The sequence below is a fragment of the Candida pseudojiufengensis genome (genome assembly GCF_024610245.1).
Source record: "Candida pseudojiufengensis strain CBS 10847 chromosome Unknown scaffold5, whole genome shotgun sequence".
In the NCBI taxonomy this organism is placed as follows: domain Eukaryota; kingdom Fungi; phylum Ascomycota; class Pichiomycetes; order Serinales; family Debaryomycetaceae; genus Lodderomyces; species Lodderomyces pseudojiufengensis.
In genome coordinates this window covers 687230-706506 of record NW_026261528.1, presented here as the reverse complement: position 1 = coordinate 706506, position 19277 = coordinate 687230, and the positions used below count along the sequence as shown (strand labels likewise).

At 26.7% G+C, this 19277-nt stretch overlaps 3 protein-coding genes across 3 annotated transcripts; 2 read left to right on the top strand and 1 right to left on the bottom strand. All coding sequences in view use genetic code 12, as the record gives it.

Moving 5' to 3' along the window:
* Positions 1-3268: 3268 nt before the first annotated feature.
* Positions 3269-6214, top strand: KGF55_002605 (EGFR-like transmembrane domain-containing protein; the record flags this gene model as incomplete). The annotated part of the gene is made up of 1 exon (XM_051757307.1): positions 3269-6214. The coding sequence occupies one exon, from the start codon at positions 3269-3271 to the stop codon at positions 6212-6214; it is 2946 nt and encodes a 981-aa protein (XP_051614866.1).
* An 823-nt stretch (positions 6215-7037) lies between these two features.
* KGF55_002604 (uncharacterized protein) lies at positions 7038-8711 on the top strand (the record flags this gene model as incomplete). The annotated part of the gene is made up of 1 exon (XM_051757306.1): positions 7038-8711. One exon carries the CDS (start codon positions 7038-7040, stop codon positions 8709-8711), a length of 1674 nt encoding a protein of 557 aa, XP_051614865.1.
* A 1165-nt stretch (positions 8712-9876) lies between these two features.
* WOR1 (transcription factor WOR1) lies at positions 9877-11949 on the bottom strand (the record flags this gene model as incomplete). The annotated part of the gene is made up of 1 exon (XM_051757305.1): positions 9877-11949. The coding sequence occupies one exon, from the start codon at positions 11947-11949 to the stop codon at positions 9877-9879; it is 2073 nt and encodes a 690-aa protein (XP_051614864.1).
* Positions 11950-19277: the final 7328 nt, after the last annotated feature.

Here is a 19277-nt window from a genome sequence, read left to right as displayed (position 1 = left end):
TATTGGTTGTTCAATTGACCAAATTCTTTTAAGCAATTGATTTTACATAATGATAACATGAAATCCAATAATCTCGCCTCATTACTTACTCCTCAAAATCAAAAATAGTGCATATATATTCAAGTAGTTGAATTTCGATCAACATGATTTAGTACTTATATTGCTTCTTGGAGAGTCCACAGCAGCATTAGTTTCACCTATTGAATCCTCTTTTTCCAATTATTATTTTAGTTCTTTAATCTCTTCTCACTAAATTCAATAGAATCAAACACGCTGATTATACTAATCATTTATAATGTATCTGTCTTCTATTCCTGATGGAATTAGGGTTGAACAAAAAATCTCAACAGATTTATTTGTCGATTCAATTTTTAATTTTTCACTGTCACTAAATCGAGCTATGACAAAAGTAAAATAAATTTTGCGACAAAGTGATTCAGAGTAAATCAATTACTAGACTATCCATTAGTTGAAATGCCAACTCATGTATGTTTCTTTTTGCACAGATTCATGGTCAAAAACTTGATTCAGAAACAGTCTTAGAAAATATAAATCAAAAGCTGTTGTGTAAAACATCAAAAATTGCCATAATTAGGGGTAACATTTCGTTCATTCATCGTGCACTAACAATTTGGTAAGTCTATGAACACTACTATTAATGTAATAACCATATTTATAAAAATCGGGGGATCTAAGGGAAGAAATATCATCAACACTAACATTGTTGTACAGATTTTGATAACTTTTACTTTTAAACTGAGTTAAATCTTTAAAACCTTACTATCATATCAATTCCCATGATAAATTCAAATCCTAGAATCACCATCAATTCACTTAATTTGGAAATTGATATAGCTAGATTATAACTCTATCCTTCATAAAACAGCTACTAACTTTCAATTTTTAACTTTAATTAATCATATTGTATTCCTCGATTTCGATTTATGAAGGTAAAAACGGTTAAACTTATAATTATAATAATTACGGGGATGTTAAACTCGGTAAACCTCGAGAATTGATGAACTAAACAATAAGTACCTATTATTATTTCTCTTTATTGTTTCAATTGTTTTCATTTATGTTTGCTTTTCATTACGTAGTTAACAACTTTTTTCGAAACATTAATCACATTCTTAACTCGAGGTTTTTTAGTCTTTGTACATAATCTATATGATTATAATCAAATCAAAGGATATTAATTGAAATTTAAAGTGTTGAAAAAACTTCTGTATATATCATTACCCTATTTTTAATTCAATTTTTGGATTATCCTTAGGGCCATTCTTGATTCTTGTCAAAATATCCCTCGTAGCTTTTTCAATTTTGTGGAGAGATAGTTGAAACTAAGCTGAGTATGAATTGTTTAATCCCTTAAAATTTAAAATTTAGCGAAGGTTTTTTTCAAAACTTAAAACTTTAAATTGCAAATCAAAATTTCTTCTATTTTATTTCATGCAACTTATGTTAAATTCAGTGCAATCTATGATTTAATTATATGAATGAATCAATTAATCAAATGTTTAATCAAGGAAGTTATGGATGTTTCAAAGCTACTTCCACCACTGGAATAGAAGGATATGGAAAAGAGTAGAATATTCAAGAAATTATCTAATTGTAGGTATTTAATTAAACCCAATATAGTAGAATAATAGATGAATATGGTAATAATCCTGAACCCCTGAATACGAAAAAACACGAGTAAATTTTATTACTTTTTCAATATACATTCAAATTATTAAATCTGCTTAAAGTAATTAGAGCTTTCCTTAATAAATGAGCATGTGTGTACCTTTAAGTAAACACAAGGGTGATTATAGGCATTTAAAAATTCAAACAAAAGAAAAATTAAATGTAGTAGCGTAAGGCTATTCAATTGTGTAAAATAAAACAACAGAAATAAAAATAAAATATTTAGATCAATCAACCACATGTGAAATCAAACTTTCAAATAAGATAACCTTATAATTTGTTTCAAAAATTCATTAATTAATTTTATTGTATGTTATGTACGTATGCAAAAGTCCTATATTCCTTTATTGTTTCAATTAATATTTTTCAATATTCTTCAAACATTTGCTAACAATTTCAATACAAGTTGCGTTCAAAAGATAATACGAAATGAAAAATAATAAAATAATGTTTTATTATTATTTAGAGTATTGAACTCATTTAAATATCATTTCAAATCTCTTACAATACTTACTGAAACAATTTTATTAAAAACTTTATTCAGTTCTACAATTTTCAATTCTTTATACATTTGTTTCATCAATTGAGTGTGTGTCATTTTCCATTTTTCAATTTGTCAATACAATACATCACATCACTGTTCTAAATCCGTTTCATAACTACTACGGCAACATACTACTACAATCAAAATCTCGGATAAAATTTATATTGGTTAATTCCATTTTATCTCGTATAAATCAACACAAAATCATAAAAGCCGTATACACATACATTATCTAATAAAAAATTTTAATAACCAAGCTTATTTCAAGGAGCAGTAGATTCTACTACTCTACACAGGTTCAATTTCAGTTTCAAACTTGGTGGATTCATAAAACTTCAAGGCATTTCTTTATCAATAGTTGATTCACGATAATAAATTGATTAGATTATTCGTAAAGAGTTTCACCAATTAATTAGGTATACGAATAAAAATTCTATATTATTTGTATTTCTTTTGTTGTTAGCTAGTCATCAGGGTTGATTAAAATAAAGAATCAATAGTGAAATCATTGATTAATATTACATCAAAGGGGGAGAAGGCTTTTACTTAAACTTTGATTTTGTGTTTAATTAACTACATTTCATTTGGTAGTTACGGATCTAAACTTTTTTTTCATTCTATTTTACTTATTACCAGATTTAGGAGTAGATAGATAAAAGAGATCTCAAATAAAGGTACATTATCATACATTTGGACACTGATAACTGGCATATTATAACTTGATTCATTTCAAATCAAAGAAAAAAAGAACTTTTTGACAATATTCCTCGAGAGAAAGAAAAAAAGATAATGAAATTTTAAAAAATTTATTAATAGCAATAATAAACAAAGAAACAAACATAACACAAAATCAAACTACTATACTAAAGTTTCAACCCTTTCCAATTAATTAAGCATTAGCTACTTTAAACCTTACTACATTAACACTATAGTAACTATTAAGTTACTATTATTAACTATTAGCAAAAGGAATCAAAATCTTCGAAAGGACCATAAAACACACAAAAAGAAACAACAATAATACATAAATACAAAATGAATTTCAATTTCGACAAATCACAAATTTATACTCAAATAATATATTTAAAATATTTGAAAAAAAGAGTTACCAATACTACTTCTATTTCTTCTTTTGATACTTCATCAATTGAATCATCATCATCACCAACAACTACAAATTCTCAAACTTCATTAAAAAATACTTCAATTAATTCAAAAGAAACACAAAATCTACAAAATCTACTACAAAGTAGTACTTCCCTGCATATAAGTCAAGATCCCAGTACTAAGATTTCAAACACAATTTCATCATCATCCTCAAATTTTATTAATACTTCTCCTTCTTTATTTACAAATACACCAAGTTCTTCATCATTTAATTCATCACCAACAACAACATCTAAAGTGTCGTCCATCGTTTCATCATCTACCCCGACTGCTACCCCAACTACTACAGCTTTAAGCTCACAACAACAAACTTCAACTACACAATCTCCTTCAACAACACAACAAGAACAAACATCAAATACTACTCCAACATCTAATAATTCAAATACCAGTACTACTACTACTGATAATAATTCTACAACAAATTCAAGTACAAGTCCTTCGCTAACTTCATCTACTACAAGTACAAGTCAATCTAACTCAAATTCAAACTCAAATACTTCTACTACACAATCAAATACATCTACTTCTTCAGAATCAGAAATGTCTAATACGACAACATCATTAGTTGAACCAACTGATACACAATTATCTCAACCTTCTTCTTCATCGGTAGGAACAACTACTCCATCAACTAGTATTTCTGATACTATATCTCCATCGTCATCATCATTAGAAACAACTTCAGAATCATCAACTTCGGAAACTACATCAGCAACTTCAGATTCATCATCTGCTTCTCCCACAAGTTCTTCATCAACTACAAGTGAAAATTCAAGTTCTACTACAACACCTACTTCAAGTTCAGATAGTTCCACTACAACTCCACCATCATCTTCAACTACTATACTACCTAGCTCATCAACTACTATCTCATCCAACTCATCCACAACAACTCCATCATCTAGCTCTACCGACACAACATCAAGTGAAGTCCCAAGTTCAAGTACTACTGAAACATCATCATCATCTTCAATTGTTATAGAATCATCATCAGCAGAACCTTCAAGTACTTCAAATACTTCATCATCATCTAGTGAATCTTCAACAAGCTCAAGTGAATCATCATCTTCAACTTCATCTTCAGAAAGTTCAGTTACTAGCTCAAGCACAAGTTCTAGTTCAAATTCAAGTTCATCTTCATCATCATCATCCTCATCATCCTCATCCTCTTCATCAACAGTAGCTGCTTCAACAACTTCATCAAGATCCTCGTCATCCAGCTCATCAAGATCATCATCATCATCTCAACCATCATCAACTAGTGAATCATCATCCTCTTCTCCATCTTCATCCACAACAGAAGCACCAGAAACTACATCTACGGATAAACATAGTTCAACATCATCTTTCACATCGTCTTATACATCAATTATAACAAATCCAGATACAACAATAACAACTATAGTTGCTATACCAACATCAACTGTTGTATCAGCAGATTTTGGAAATTCAACATCTGAAAGAAATTCAAAATTAATTGGAGGATTAGTTGGATCAATTGGTGGAATCATAGTTATTGCAATATTGGCAGTATTATTTATTTTCTTTAAAAAGAGGAAAAGAAATAATGTAACTAATCAATCACCAGATTTTGTTGGTGGTGGTAATGGAGCTGCAGGATTAGGTGGACCTGGCGGTGCTGGTGGTAATAATGATGATGATGAAGAAGATACTAGTTTAGATGATAAAAACGATCAAATTTATCATGATTCTCCAAATGGTGATATGCAACAATCTAAAATGGGTTGGATTAAAAATATGTTTAGAAGTAATAGTAATTCATCACATTCAAAATTATTAAGTGGTGGTGGTAATGGTAATGGTCCAACAAGTGGTGGTGGTATTGGTTCCGGAAGAGGTAATAATTCCGGAGCAGGTGCAGGTGCAGCTGGAACTGTTGCAGGATTAGGAGCAATGAATAAATTAAGATCATTTAGAAATAATTCAAATCAACATGATTTAGAAAATCAAAATGGTTTAACATATGGAACATTTAGTGATAAACACACAACTGAGGATTCAAATGATGGATTTGCTTATAGAGGTGTTACAAATTCAAATAATTTAGATTCTATTTTTAGATCATCAAATACTAATACAAATACTAATACTAATTCAAATGCAAGAAATTCAATTTTATTTGGTGGTAAAGATTCTACAAGAGGTTCTTCAATTTTAACTAATAGTGATACATTTGGTGGTACTAGTGGTACAATGGTAAATTCAATGGATGATAATAATAAATATGGAAATGGAAATGGTAATGGTGATAAATCTTATCAAAATCCAACTAGAATGAATAGTTATGGTCATCCATTAGCAAGTCCAAATGATTTTAATTTTCAAGAAGACCCATATGTTTCTCAAACTAAAGCACCAACAACAATAGGAGCTGGAATAAATCCCCACATATATAACGATCTAGTAAATTCAGATCAAAGACCTCATTCAAACCAAAGTTCAAATTATGATGATGATTCAATCCCAACATATCATCAACAACAAATTCATCATCAACATAATCAACAAGATGATTTAAGTTCAAGTTCAGATGAAGATGATTTCCATCCTTCTGATTATGATGATGAATCATTTATTTTACCAAGTGATCAATTTAATGGTGGTAATCATCAATATACAAGATTATCAACTACAGGTCAAGGTCAAGATCAACCGCATCATCAACAACAACAAAACTACCCTAATCAAACTACAAATCCTTTAGAACGTCCTTCAATTCATAATGTATTTGGATCAAGTGGTTATGGTTCAAATAATTCATTATCTAGATTTCAAGAAGATATATCTTAGTTTCTTAGTGGTTAATGGGTTTTATTGGTAAGGTTTGATTAAGATTATATTATTTGCATATTATTTTTCTTTCGTATCTTTTTTTTTTATATTAGGTTTTTAATTAGTTTATTCATATAATTATTCTTTAATTTAAAATATATTTATATATCATCGTTTTTGATCTTAATTTGTTCTTCTTTATCTGATTGAATTGAAAGGATAGTGATGTTTCTTCTATCCATCGTACTACAGAAATTTCTACAAGCTTTATTGAGCAATTATTTATGTTTTAAAATAAACTTTCTTCGCTTGCATATTCTTTCAGGTCATTGAACAAGTAGCATTCAACTTATAAAATATAACTATTAATTGAGTTATTAACACTGGGTAAAGTTCATGGGATCTTATCTTGTGATTATGTGAACGGAAAAAATTTAGTTAAATTTGCATTAAATCTTATACAAATCTATTTGAAACCTAAATTAAAGCCACCACAGTCAACCTAAATGCAACACAAGGACAGTACTACGAGGAAAAACTACTTTTAACGCAATTGATGTTCTGATTATGTAACGGTTATGTTATATAGTCAAATTTAAAACTAAATTGGTGCTATTGTGGTTGATATGGAGGCAAAATGATGTTATAATATTGAACTCAATTGATCCGCTATTGTATCTTCTACGCTAAAAACACACAGGGGTTATTTGAATTGATTTAATTTTTGTTAAATGGGATATTGTTTCGGAATCGTTGGTTATATAATGTCCATGACATTACAATCTTTAGGTGATGAAAGAGATAATAAAAATAGATTCAATCAATTCAACACAAGAAGACAATGCTGATTGATATAATATCATCAAGTACATCTGAAAAGATTTCAAATCATGAAAAATCAAATAAGCAAGATCTTGAAATCAATATAGAATCATGTTCATCAATAGAAGAAAACTCAGAAAACACCATCATTAATGAAAAACATTCAAATCCATTTTTAAATCCCAAAATTGAAGAATATTATAGAACTCTATATAAAAATTCAAATTATGAAAGTTATTCAGCATTTGATCCATTTTTTAATTGGTCACCAAAAGAAGAAAAAACTGTTAAAATTAAATTATATTATAGAGTTGCATTTACTGCATGTTTAATGTTTATATCATTACAAATTGATAGAGGAAATCTTGCACAAGCTGTTACAGATAATTTTTTAAAAGATTTAAATTTAAATTCAAATGATTATAATATTGGTAATACTTTAAGTCTTGTATTTTTTATGATATCTGAAGTTCCTTCTCAATTAATTTCAAAAAGATTAGGTCCTGATATTTTTATTCCAATTCAAATTTGTTGTTGGAGTATTGTTTCTATAAGTCAAATTGGTTTAAAAGATAAAGCTGGATTTTATATAACAAGAGCTCTTATAGGTCTATTGCAAGGTGGATTTATTGCCGATTTAGTACTTTGGTTATCTTATTTTTTTACAAGTTCAGAATTACCATTAGTTTTATCATGGTTTTGGGTGTCATTATCATTATGTCAAATTGTTTCAAGTTTATTAGCTTTTGGAATCTTAAGAATAAATACTTGGGGTTGGGCAGGTTGGAAATTTTTATTTTTAATTGAAGGTTCATTTTCTTTAGTTGTTGGTATTGCATCATTTCATTTAATGGTACCTTCTGCAGTACAAACTAAAAAATTTCTTAATCCTAAAGGTTGGTTTACTGATAGAGAAATTAAAATTGTTGTTAATAGAATATTAAGAGATGATCCAAGTAAAGGTACAATGCATAATAGACAACCTATATCTTCAAAAATGTTATGGAAATGTCTTTGTGATTATCATTTATGGCCAATTTATCTTATTGGATTTTATGCATTTATGGGTATAAATACTTTTACTCCATATTTTGGATTAATTACAAAATCTCTTGGATTTTCAACTTTTAATACCAATTTATTAACTATTCCTCAAGCTATTTTACATATTATTTTCTTGTTACTTATAACTTGGTTTTCAGAATTTATTAATGATAGAGGATTTGTTTGTTTAATAGCTCCAGTGTATGCAACTCCGATAATTGGTATTATTAGATGGTGGCCTCAAGCTGGTAAAAATATTTGGGGCACATATGTATTAAATACTTTATTTTTAGGTCAACCTTTTATTCATGCAATTTGTGTTAGTTGGGTATCAAGAAATTCAAATTCAGTAAGATCAAGATCTATAAGTAGTGCATTGTATAACATGTTTGGACAAATTGGTAATATTATTGCTAATTTCATATATAGAAATGATGATAAACCATTATATTTAAGAGGTAATATGCAATTGTTTTGGATTACTTTTGGATTGATTCCTTTATTATTAATTATTAAATTTTATTATGTGTTTGTTAATAAAAAGAGGAATAAGATTTGGAATAATATGAGTGAAGATGAAAAGGATGATTATAGGAAATATACAAAAGATGAAGGAAGTGATAGATTAGATTTTAGATTTGCAACGTGAGTTGGAATTAAATACAAGGATAATATTCATTAAATCGACTTAACGGAATGTATTATCCTGTGTTCTTACCCACGTATTCATACAAGTTGATGGATAATTTAAATTTAATAACTTATTGTATTGTTGATTTACTTTTGCGCAGCAAACCGCTAGATTCGGACTTCAAGCCAAAGCTTGGTGTAATTTAGACCAACTCCGCACGCGGAGTCCGCCTTAAAATGTAGAAAGAATGATGCAACGCTGGTCCTAATTTTTTACTTTTTCTTCGATTCAACAAACGCTTCCCTGCACCAAAATGCACATAATATTATTTAAGTTAAGTGTTTCAAATTTAATTATATTTCGGTTAAATTTAGACTATGCTGTCTTATTATGTCACTATTATTTTTTACATATATTATATCTTGTACATCTTGTTTCAGATTTACTTTTGTAACATTCAACCTTATTCACTTTTACAGTTTTTATACTTCATAAATCTAATTTTTTTAATTTTTGATGTTGATTGAGAAGTTAAAACAAGATTCATGTAGGAAACAATTAAAAAAAATTTCCGTGAGAAAAATAAACGAATTTAAAAAAAAAAAAAAAGCCGCTTATCATTATTGACGTAATTACATATACATGAAACATTCAGAAACTTTAATTTTATAACTTGAAACTTTAATAATAATGCAACTAACCTAACTAAAATTATTTAAAGTTTAATTGTTCTTAAAAATTATGAAACGTTGGAAATTTAAACTTTTTCATGCTCTCTTCTGCAATATTCATTAATAGTTTAATTTAGCACAATATGACAGAAACAAATTAAAGAATTAAGAACCGATAGAGAGAAGGAAAGCAAAAAACCAAATAAAGGAAATAGGAGAATAAAGTATAGAAAGGAGAGAAACGAGGAAACGAATTTACGAAATTTGACAAAGTTTAAATAAATAAAATTTTCAATAAATTTTTTTTAAAAACAAAATATAAAATCTAAAACATATATATACTAATAAAAATTGAAATGAATAATAATATGAAAATAAACTGAATGAATAAAAAAAAGAAGCAATAACCTCTAACTAATCAAAGCTGAAATTAGCATATTGTAATAATCAAAAACCAACGCATGTAGAAAAATATGTATCAACCAATGCCACCATTAGGCCAAACCAAACTTTTAAACATCATTATTTTGACCTCCAACACTAGTTGTAGTTGTAGTTGTAGTCGTAGCAGGTTTAGTAGTATTCGTAGTTGTATTATTGACAGTAGAATTTAAATTTGAATTACCCCATTTTGGTTGATGTTGATGTTGTTGATGTTGTTGTGGATGATTTACATAATAAGAGCCACCACCTGGTTGTTGTTGCTGTTGAGGATAAGAACCATGAATATATTGATTATTAGTTACTTGATTATTCATAGTTGGTATTACTGAAGAACTCGAGGAATTTGAATTCGATTGTTGTTGTTGTTGTTCGTAGTCATTATTATTACTAGTGACTGAATTCTGTTGATGTGGTTGTTGTGGTGGTAATTGTTGTGGTTGTTGTGGTAAATTTTCATTAGTTGACCAATGTTGATTTTTTAAAGGTTTTGCTGTTGGTAATTTTCCTGAACTTAATGAATTATTAATATTACTACCACTACTTAAATTTCTTGAATTTGTTGATGATATACTTGAATTATTTGTTGTTGGAATACTTGAAAAACTAGTTTGATTAGATGATGATGATATTGAATTATGATATGAATTATTGTTGTTGTTATAATATGGATCATTACTTTGATATGGATATGTTGAATAACCAGTTATCGATTGTGGTGGAGGTGGTGGTTGAGATATGCCGACATTTGATGGAGTTGATGTTGTAGCTTGTTGTTGTTGATGAGTTGAATACTGTTGTGGACTTATATTATGATGATAGGATGGATATAACTCTTGAGGATTTGAATTCAATTGATGATTGTTGTTATTTGGAGGTGGTTGTTGTATATAATTACCATATTGAGGAACATGATTGAATGGTTGATCTAATTGTGGTTGAGATTTTGTATTTTGAGATTGTTGAGTTTGTGGTTGGTTATGAATAGTATTATTATTATTTGGATATCCAGCAGTTGGAACTTGATGTTGAGATCCAGTAAATGGATTTAAGAATGTAGTTTCACCAGTATTATTTGGATCATCTTCTCTTTTAACATGTGGATCTGTTGGTAAATATTGAGGTTGTTGTTGTGGATTCATCATAAGATTACCATTACTATATTTAGGATATCCCATTCTATCTGGTTGATGTTGTAGTTGTGGCTGTTGAGGTGATGATTGTTGTAAAGAATGTGGTTGTTGTAATGGATTTAATGGTAATTGAGAATAATTATTTTGTGGTTGCTGTAGTTGTTGTTGTTGTTGTTGTTGATGTTGTAAATGTGACATATTTTGTAATTGATAGTTTCCATCAAGAAAATAAAATGCTTCATCTTCATTTGGAATTTTACCACCTAATGAACTTTCTTTTACTGCTGTCCAAAGATTTTGTGATAAATTAACATTACTTAAATCATATTCAGATGGTCTATGTAATCTATTATTCATAACTTCTTGAGCGTTATAATAACTTATTAAATGTATTGTTTGTTGTTCATTTAATTTATTTAAATGTAAATCTCTTGTTTTTGTTGTAAGTGATAAAGTTTTTTTAATTAATCCTTGATCTTTAAAAACATATGAAGTAACTAATGGACCACTTAATAAACCTTTATTATAATCCGTACTACTATAACTATTTGATGCAGGTATTGTGTTTGGTGGTATTAATCCAGCTTGATTTTGGTTTTGATTTTGATAATCTTGTTGTTGTGAATTTTGTTGATGTTGTGAAGTATTACTTTGTGTTTGTTGTTGTGATTCATTATTATTATAATCACCATTATAACTTATTTTTCTTTTCTTTCTCTTTTTATCATTTTCATCTAATGAATTTTTATCTAATTCTCTATAAACTAAAAATCTTCCTAATATTCTTGAAGGAGACCAAGCAGTACCATCAGTCCATCTTTTTATACCACTTTGTTCTTCAATAAATACAAATACATTTCCAGATTTTATTAATTCTTGTCTTTCTCTATCTTGAGGTCTTCTTGTTATAAATTCCAATTTTTTATTTAATGCTTCTTGAATAATTAATAATGCATCTTTAGTAGATCCAACGTAACCATAATAAGTTGGATTTATTTTTGATGCAGACATACTTAAGTGAGTTTTTAAAGTGTAATTATAATTTTCTCTCTTTCTTTTTCTTTTTTTAAAATTGAATCTAAATCTAAATTTTTAATTTGATTCTTCTTTCTTTTGTTCCTTAATTTTGAATATTTTTGGTGATAACAAATGGAATTAAACTATTTTTGACCACTTATGAAACTTGTTTGAATCAGTTGGTTATCTTGTTGATATTATGCTTTGGTTTGACAAAATTATCTGGTTTAATAAAACTAATTTTTGATGTAGTAGGGGCAAAAAAAAAAAATCTTTCTAATTAGATTTAACTTTTTAAATACTTAATCAATGTGATATTTATATAAATGAATTCAAAAGGCTTTTAACTTTGTATAAAACTGAAAAGAAAAAAAAAAAAATGGATTCTAATTCACTCTATTGCTTTGCTCTACCCTTGTTATTGATAAATAAATAATAAACTTTGATTGTAAATAATAAAATATTTTAATTGACGGATTCTTTCCCCGTTTTGACTAGACCAAGAAATTTAAAAAAATTGAATACAATAAATTTTATTTTTTCCCTGAATTTCGTGGATATTAAAAAATATAATATTATATTATAACAAAATTACAATATTATATTTTCAAATTGACATATAAATTTTGATAGAATTAACCAAAATTGAGGGCTGAAATAAATGATTTTGATTTGATGAATGTGAAAAATATTGAATGATCAAACGAAATTTCTTGAAAAAGTTGCCCTTGGTAAAAATGTATGACTTATAAATATTTTTTATATGATATCTGCAGTATTAAAATATTCTAATATGTAGTATTTATTCAAATTGATAGGACACTTGATCAATTGATTCGATATGTAAACAACAAGGACAAACGCTATTGATAAATTTGAAATATTTCTCCCAACAATTTCTTGATGTTTGTTGATACTTTCGAAAGTTTAAAAAATTGCAATTGAAAGTGTATAATTACGCAATTGAGTATTCAAAATAACTTAAGTTAAATTTGAAAAGTTAAATTATAAAAAAAACAAAAACAAATGAAGGAGTTTGTAATGGTAAAGTAAGGTGATTTTAAAAACTTTAAAGTTGAAGATAAGATGTAAATATTGATATATCTTACACCTTTCTGTTTATGATTAGTTTATTTAATTTTTCTCTATATTGATTTGAGGTACTTTTCTGATTGTGATAAACTTAATTGAATGGAAATTTATATGTTTAACATACTAATAAATAGTATTTTTTAATATCTTAAAATTTGTAATAAATTGATTTGTCTTTGATTCGATTGATAAATGACCTTTGTTTTGTTGTCAATTGATCAATATTGTGAAGTTATTGTTGGTTGTAAACTATTACTTTGGTTGTAAAAGAATGTAAATCTTTAAAAATGGTGATAAATTACTCCCAATCTATAATTATACTATTGAGTAACAAATATGAATATTTATATGAGATCTAACAATTGAATTCACACAATATAAAACTTGAAGTTGATTGATTGATTTATTTGATTTGATCAATAGACTGAATTGGTACGTCTCAGTTGAATAAGTAATGAACAATATATCTCTTAACCAAAAATTTAAGAAATTTTTAAATATGAACAAACTTTAAAGTTTTTATAAAAATTTTGTTTAAACTTTAAACTTTTTTATTTTATTAAGTGAATCCATTTTTTATATAACGTAATACTAACAATTATGTGTTAAGTAAGACAAGCAAGTAATACTACTACTACTACTACCAGTAATCAATTAATATTGTATACCAAAACCTTAAATTCAAATTAATACAAACAAAGTTTTTAAAAAACTTTAAATTGGAGTAAGTAGTGTTTGTGTAAATCTTTTAAAATGTAAATTAAAACAAGGTTTTATTATACATTACATATCTAACAATAATAACAATAACAATATGATACAAGGATATACAGATTTAACTGTATATTGGGGTAATTTATGATTTTGAGCTATTATACATTATTAGTTTTCATACATAAATAAATTTCTCTTTGTAACGAATTTCATGTAGATCCAAAGATTCAAACTGAAAGTTCAGGTAAAATTAATTACCTGAAAATAGTTTAGTTTTATTTAACAAAACCTTAATTTTCAGTATTTTGTAGAATGTGTACGTTTTGAAGATTATAAGCCATATAGTACTTAACACAAAATCTTGCTTGATAGATATTGTTTAAAAGAAAGTTTATATTTTGGTACGAAGGATAAAAGTAGATAAACTTTAAAATCTCACATGATTAGTAGATTGCATAAGATTGAACGTGAGTTAATTTTCAAATTGCCAATGTATGTTTTTATTAAAAAGGAGGATTTAACGAATCATGGGTTCAGAAATTAAGGATAATTCAATTTATAAGACATTCAAAATAAAAGAGTGACTTCTTTTCGGAAATATGCAATAGATCATAAAAACAAAGTAAAGGAGTGAAAAGTATGTAATTTTGTCTCAAAATATGGAGTGTTTATACACCTAATAAATTTGATGCGTTAGTGTATATATTACAAAATGCTTTTGTACTAATGTATTTTATTGAACGAAGCTACCAAATATTTGTTTAATTTCTACTTATATACACTACCTACAAATCTAAACTTTTATAAATTTATTTTGTAAATCTCTTAATTATGTAATTTATTAACACATGATGCATTTACGATATCTAAACTTTTATAGTACAATATAAAATCTCATATAAAATAGTTTTATGTAGACTATTATATCAAATTCACTCTAAAAATGTACTTATAAACACTTAAATTACAATAACACTACATTTAAAGATATATAATTATCAAGATTAATCATTCAATAACTGAGTTTTCCCATCTTTGAACAGTATACTAATTTTTGATTCTGATTATTCAATAGTTCATCCCAGAATTTTGTTTTGAGACATTTATTAACTAAAGCATCGGCTATAAAATTTGATTAATCAAGTACTAGACTTGAATTTCTGTAATTTAAGTTGAACCTAACACAAAATGGTTTATATTATATATGTCAAAAATCCATATTATATTTGTGATATTATTAATTTGTTAATTTGATTTGAGTAATTTAGTTACTCAGACCAATTAAAAAACTAATTTACACTTTTTACTTTTCCTTATAGTCTATTATTCAATAAGGGTTAGAGGGAAAATATAAACACGAATTTCAAATTGATTAGTTATTAATACTTAATCTCGTAACGAATTACAGATTATTGTTTACAGATTAATCTTGTACACTGTTGTTGAAATATTTCGAGTGGTATGGCATTAAAAATTTATAAATTATAAAACTCTAATTTAAAAAGTTAAATTTCTATTTTATGTTGTTTTTTCTCCAATTTTTTTTTTGTTCCATTACAATCTGAAAATTAGACTTTCATGGTTAGTAGTTGCATATGATTTTTTTTATTCAGTTTCGTTTAATTCGTAGTAAGTAAGGACACATAATCCTAGTCTCTCTTTCTCCCTCAAACAATCAATAGCTCTTTTCAAAAGAATTAGTCAAATTTCTTGAAAGATTGTCCTTCCTCAACATATTAATCGTGGTAAGTCTAGAAATAAAGAATGCATAACTCATTAATACCAAATACTTATCCAGAAAAAGTTATAATTTTGTTAATCAAAACCATTCCTTTAATTTATTAATCCCATTCTATTTAATTCATATATTTTCCACATGTATAAAATCTTAAAAAAAAAATCATGAATCAAAAATTTCTTAACCACGAAATAGAAATAGAATAATAAGTCAAAAATTAAAAATTAATAATTTAACGAAACCTGTCAAAAAAAAAGATTAAAATTTCAACTAAACTTAAAGGAAGAAAGTATCATGAGTTAATTTTCAGATCAAACCCAATAAATCATTCAAAATTTGGAGTAAGTAATAACTTTATGGCTAATTAATTGATTTGATATATAGAAGTATCATAACAACTAAATTATTCGAAAATATTCGAACTTTTATTAATTTTTCTATTGTTAAATGGTTTAAAATTTTGCCGCTTTTTCTCACTCATAGTTAAAAAAAAAATATCATATTTCCATTAAATTAATTAATAAAGAATTTATGTTCCGGACTTATGACATACATATAAATTTACACATACAAAAACTACTCAATCAACAAAGACTCAAGTAATAGAAAATTGATTATTAAGTTGAGGCAAAATGTGTTAATTACTGAAAACCCATGCATATCATGAATAAAGCTAGGCAGAACTAAGCGGATAAATGATTAATTAATTAATAAAGAACAAAGTAAGAAAAAAAAAACAAACGAATGTTCAATCTTACATGATTAAATTAATTAATTTATTGCATTCATTCTTTTGATTATTAAAGTTCGAGATTTAGGGATAAGAACAATAACTTTGCCACATTCTTAAATACAGATGTAAATGCATATTGTGATGATTTTTTTAAAAAAAGGTTTGGTTCTTTCAAATGTTTGGGAAAGCAAAACGTGATGAAAGATTAATGAATCAATTTGTATTGATTAGTAGCGGAATTCGAGACTTTTTTTCAATTCTTTTAAATCTTTTATTTGTAATCACTGATTCTTACTACTGACAAGGAGAAAATACAACCTGGTGCGTTTTAAAAAATTAGTACATGGCTCAATATAAGAGTCACATTTTAAAAGTGAATGGATTGTGCATTTTGCCATCTTTGAATGTTATACAAATGTATCATGATCTTTTAGAATCAACCTAGAATAATTCATTAGCTGAATATGTATGTACATCATAAATCTGAAATCTCTTAATTATAAACTTTTGTTCATTGCATAGATCTCTAGATTAAACACAATATAAATTTATCATCATGTTTGCAGATTTTCATATAAATTTAAATGAAATGTGAGCTTATATATCGATGAAAAGAATTTCTTTGTCTTTTCTATTGTTTTAAAATTGAACTCAAAATGTATAGAATATTTTAATATCAAACTTTCTTTCTATGCTTGTACATGATCCTTTTGAGTTTAAACTTTAATTAAACTTTTGGAATAAACTTTATTTAATAACTATTATATAATTATTATTTTAAATTTTAATGGTTTTTCTTATCTTAATTCTTATTTCTTCTCTTAACTCCAAATTTGTTGGTAATAGTATCACCTGATTTTTTAAGTATTTGGTTTGAATTATTAAAGTTTGTTTTCACTTGAAAATTAGTAAGGGGTATAAGATTTTAAAGAACTTTGTATACGATTTTAACTACTGAGATATGGTTTTAATTTAATATTATCACTTTGGTTTTTCAATATTTGAGTTTTGCGATTTGAGTTTTTCTTTTGAAATTTAATTTTTGTACATTGAAATGTTTTAGATTTTTAATCTTTTGGTTTCGTAAATATTTGAAATCAAACATAAATCGAATCGATCAACAAATGAAGTCGGTATCTATTAACGGAAATGAATTTTTTGAATTGTTAATCAAGAAAACATCGAGGGTCATTTTATGAAATTTTATCAACTTATTTTCTTTCATTACCACATGTCTGGTTGTATTTGAGATATTATTTAATACATTTGAGGACGTACTTATAGACTTTATAAATATGTAACGTCATCACAAAACTTTAATTCAGTTTTAAAAAAACACAATACATTTGTAGAAGTAAATTTTATTGCATATATGGTACTATATTCCATACTACTGAAGCAGCCGGTCGTACAAAGAATCCTATCTGATATGAATTTATTCCATTCCTGGTTAGTGTTGGTTTCCTCGAATATTTTTCCCAATTTCGGCATTTAGTATCTTAATTTAGTCTTGTTCAACATTTTAGTCTAAAACTTAACCCAATAAAGTAAGATTCATTTGAACTTTTTTGACTCTTTAGGTTTATAATTGTACCTTATCAATTAAAATTATGGGTTTTCGTTTCTGAATCTCATTCAAAATATAATAAACTATTTCGAAACATAAATTACCGTTTGTACCTGTCAAATATAAAACTTTACCTCAAGGGCAAAAACTAATTTGCTTTTTTAAGGTACAAATAATAACTTCATAACTAAACTGAGTAACTTTTGCAAATAAATTGAGTTTTTAAATTTACAATAATTATTTTTCAATTCTAATTATGCTTAAAAAGCATAAATTTTATTGAATTGAAATGTTCTTACTTCATTCGGATCATTTTATGTCCCTGACAAAAAAGCTTATCATATGTTTCAGCTTACAGTAACATTCAATTATAAAACAAATTGTTAATTGAAACACTTTTAAGTTTAGATATATTCTTAATTGAATATAGTTAGCAATAACTTTATTTAATATTAATTTAAGAGGTAATAAACTCAACCCCCTAAATATTTCTCTGAACAAGGGTCCAACTAATTTTAGCAAGGAAACATTTAGTCTAGTACTGTACGAAGGAAAAAAAACAATCTCGCGAAAAAATATTAAATCGCTTTAGCCAAGTACAAAACTTGACGTCACCAAATGCACTCATGATAATAAAATATTTAGTGGTTGTTGTTGTACCTTTTAATATTTTTTTAAGCAAGCATTATAATTTTAATCTGATCAACATGACGGACTGGACTGTTTACGATATGATGATCGCATCACGGGATTTATATTGCTTGTTCTAGTTCTTCTTGTTGCTGAAATATGGTTATTTTCAGTTTTTAATACATGGAAATGCTTTTGCAGTCTAAATTTTAAGAGTTTTTTTTTGAGATTTTGATTTTTTGAAATGTTTGATAAATGCAAAAGAAGAGTTGAGATATAAGTCCAATTTCATTCCCTTAGTGAGAGTCACATTTCTCAGAAATATGAGGTGTGATTAACTTTATGGAGTTTTCAGTTGCTCACCTCGCTGTAATTTTGGAGAGTTCACAAATAAACAAGATTCTAGGCATAATTGAAAATTCTTCATAAAGAACTTAATTCGTGAAGAAATTGTAAAAATATTTGTATGTAACATGACGTTCGTATATTATCGTGGATACCCTTTTGATCAACTCCCATTTTTAAATTATATGAATAATTGTCTGAAGCTTTTGTTCACCAAATTCACGAATAATGTTTTTGAATAATTGACAAACTTAAATAAAACTAACCAAGTTTCAACAACTCAACTTATATACAAATACTCCATTGATGAAAAAGCTTCTTCAATGATCAACACTTTTTCATTATTAATTTTCGAAGATAGTATTTTTGATTTCCATATTTCGTTCTTCTCCGTAATGTAATTTGTATATGAACCCTGTCTACGTTCTAATTTTGAGGATATCACATACTCCACCAATTTATTTTGCATTGATGAAAAGTTTGAAATTTGTTCACCTGGAGTT